Raw genomic sequence first — 1,972 nt, forward strand, 5'->3', positions numbered from 1 at the left:
TGTTTGATTCCCATTGCTGCGCATTCCTCCAAACACAGCTATTTTTAATAATTACAGAGCTACTCCGTTTTGAATCTCATTCAAGATGACTTCCAAACTATGTATTACTCATTGTAAACCTAACAAGCACAATAGAATATGTATCTGTAAACATTATAGGTTAGAATAATAAGCAACTTGGTAACAAAACATTCTGAACAAGAGGCAGCCTGGTCGTGTACCTCTGCCTTGCTAATGATGGCTACAAACAAAACATTAGGCATCACATGACTCCGATTTTACGTTCCAATGCCTGAAGGGCTGGTCCCTTCTGATTGGTTCAGAAACACACAGGCTTATGTTTCAGACTGAAACTTCAAAATAAAATGCCCAAAATAGCCATTTCACTGGGTCTTTAAAGTGCATTCAAAGACGCAACCTTAAACCTGTGTCTCGGACACGGCAGTCTCTTGATGGCTGCTCCCCGGGTTTGTGGAAGTGTTGGCCTGTCCCTGAGGTAGCTCTTCAGTGAAGGCTTTCTCCAGCGCCTTCAGGACAGACCTGCCGTACAACACATCCTTGAAACCCTGGACCATGAACACGTACAGCAGCGGGTTCAGGCAGCTGTTGAGACTCGCCAGGCCGGTGGTTATGGGAAACCCGATCGTGACCACGTGATGCACCGTTTGGCTGTAGTCTGTCGCCAGGAAATTCACCATGTCAATCTGATACATGACGTGATAGGGGGCCCAGCACAGGAAACACGCAGCGACAACAGCCGCTATGATTTTGAAGGGACGACCCGACTGGCCGGCCAGCGAGCGATTGTTCTTGAGTCGGCAGACGACGACGGAATAGCAGGAGACGATGACGGTGAAAGGGGCCGCGAATCCCACCAGGAAGCGAGTGATGACCATGACCCCGAAACGAAATTTCCACAGCTGAATGACTTCGGGCGGGCCGTAGTCGTTGGTGAGCGCAAAGTTGTCGTAGCACCAGACGATGTCCTTATCGCGGATGGAGGGCCGCGTCTCCCTAAAGATGAAGTAAGGGGAGCTGAGAGCCAAGGACAGAGCCCAGACACCCAGGCTCACCCAAGACGCCTTCCTGACGCTGCGGTGGTTCCGGGCCCACACCGGCCGCACCACGCACACGCATCTGTCAATGCTGATGCCCGCCAGGACGTAGATGCTAGCATACATGCTCGTGAAGAGAACGGTGCTGTTCAGTTTGCACACTAATGTTCCAAAAGGCCAGTGGCCGTCCAGAGCTGTGTACGTGATGCCTAGGGGCAGGAACGCCGTGACCAGGAAGTCGGCCGCGGCGAGGTTGAGGTACCAAACGGCGTTGGCGGTTTTCTTCATTCTGAAGCCCGTCACCCAGATGACCACCCCGTTCCCCAACACGCCGAGCACGAAGACAAGGCCATGAATGACCAGGGACACCATCTTCAGGGACTTGTTGAGTTCGATGTGTTGTTCGTCTTCGATGTCTTCCCAGAAAGAGACGTTTCCACCCGATGGATCCATCTCTTTATTGTGATGAACCACAGTTGTGGTCATGATCTCCATCGTTGTCCTAGAACCTAAGATAACAAAACAAAACAAAGGTACACACATTGTGTTAACACGTCATGTATTATAATTAAACATGAAAAATATTTGGTGCCAGGGATTTGTTTTATTGATAAAATGTTCTAAAGATCAATGAATACTCGATCAAGTGCACTCATGATCACCACCACCAAGACACTTATAGCTCCCTTACTAAATCAAACAAATACATGTAATACCGATGTGCCATTTCAATCTTCCGCATTGACTTGCACTTTTCCTGAAAATGTCCTGCTAACAAATTCTTTCCACAGGTTTCTTTCCCTGTTTTGCCTTTCAAATTTTTATGGAGAATGCAACGTATTTTTGTAGAAACTCGCAAATTTTAAGGAACCACTCCATTCCCATTGAAAAGCAGAATCCACCTTCATTGTTAGATT

The 1,972-nt window shown here is 48.0% G+C and overlaps 1 protein-coding gene across 1 annotated transcript; it reads right to left on the bottom strand.

The window, feature by feature from the left end:
• Positions 1-419: 419 nt before the first annotated feature.
• LOC308302251 (chemerin-like receptor 1) lies at positions 420-1,550 on the bottom strand (the record flags this gene model as incomplete). Its single annotated transcript, XM_080746509.1, has 1 exon — positions 420-1,550. The coding sequence occupies one exon, from the start codon at positions 1,548-1,550 to the stop codon at positions 420-422; it is 1,131 nt and encodes a 376-aa protein (XP_080602635.1).
• Positions 1,551-1,972: the final 422 nt, after the last annotated feature.

This window comes from Nannobrachium achirus, assembly GCF_963921795.1.
Source record: "Nannobrachium achirus genome assembly, chromosome: 17".
Classification (NCBI taxonomy): Eukaryota; Metazoa; Chordata; class Actinopteri; order Myctophiformes; family Myctophidae; genus Nannobrachium; species Nannobrachium achirus.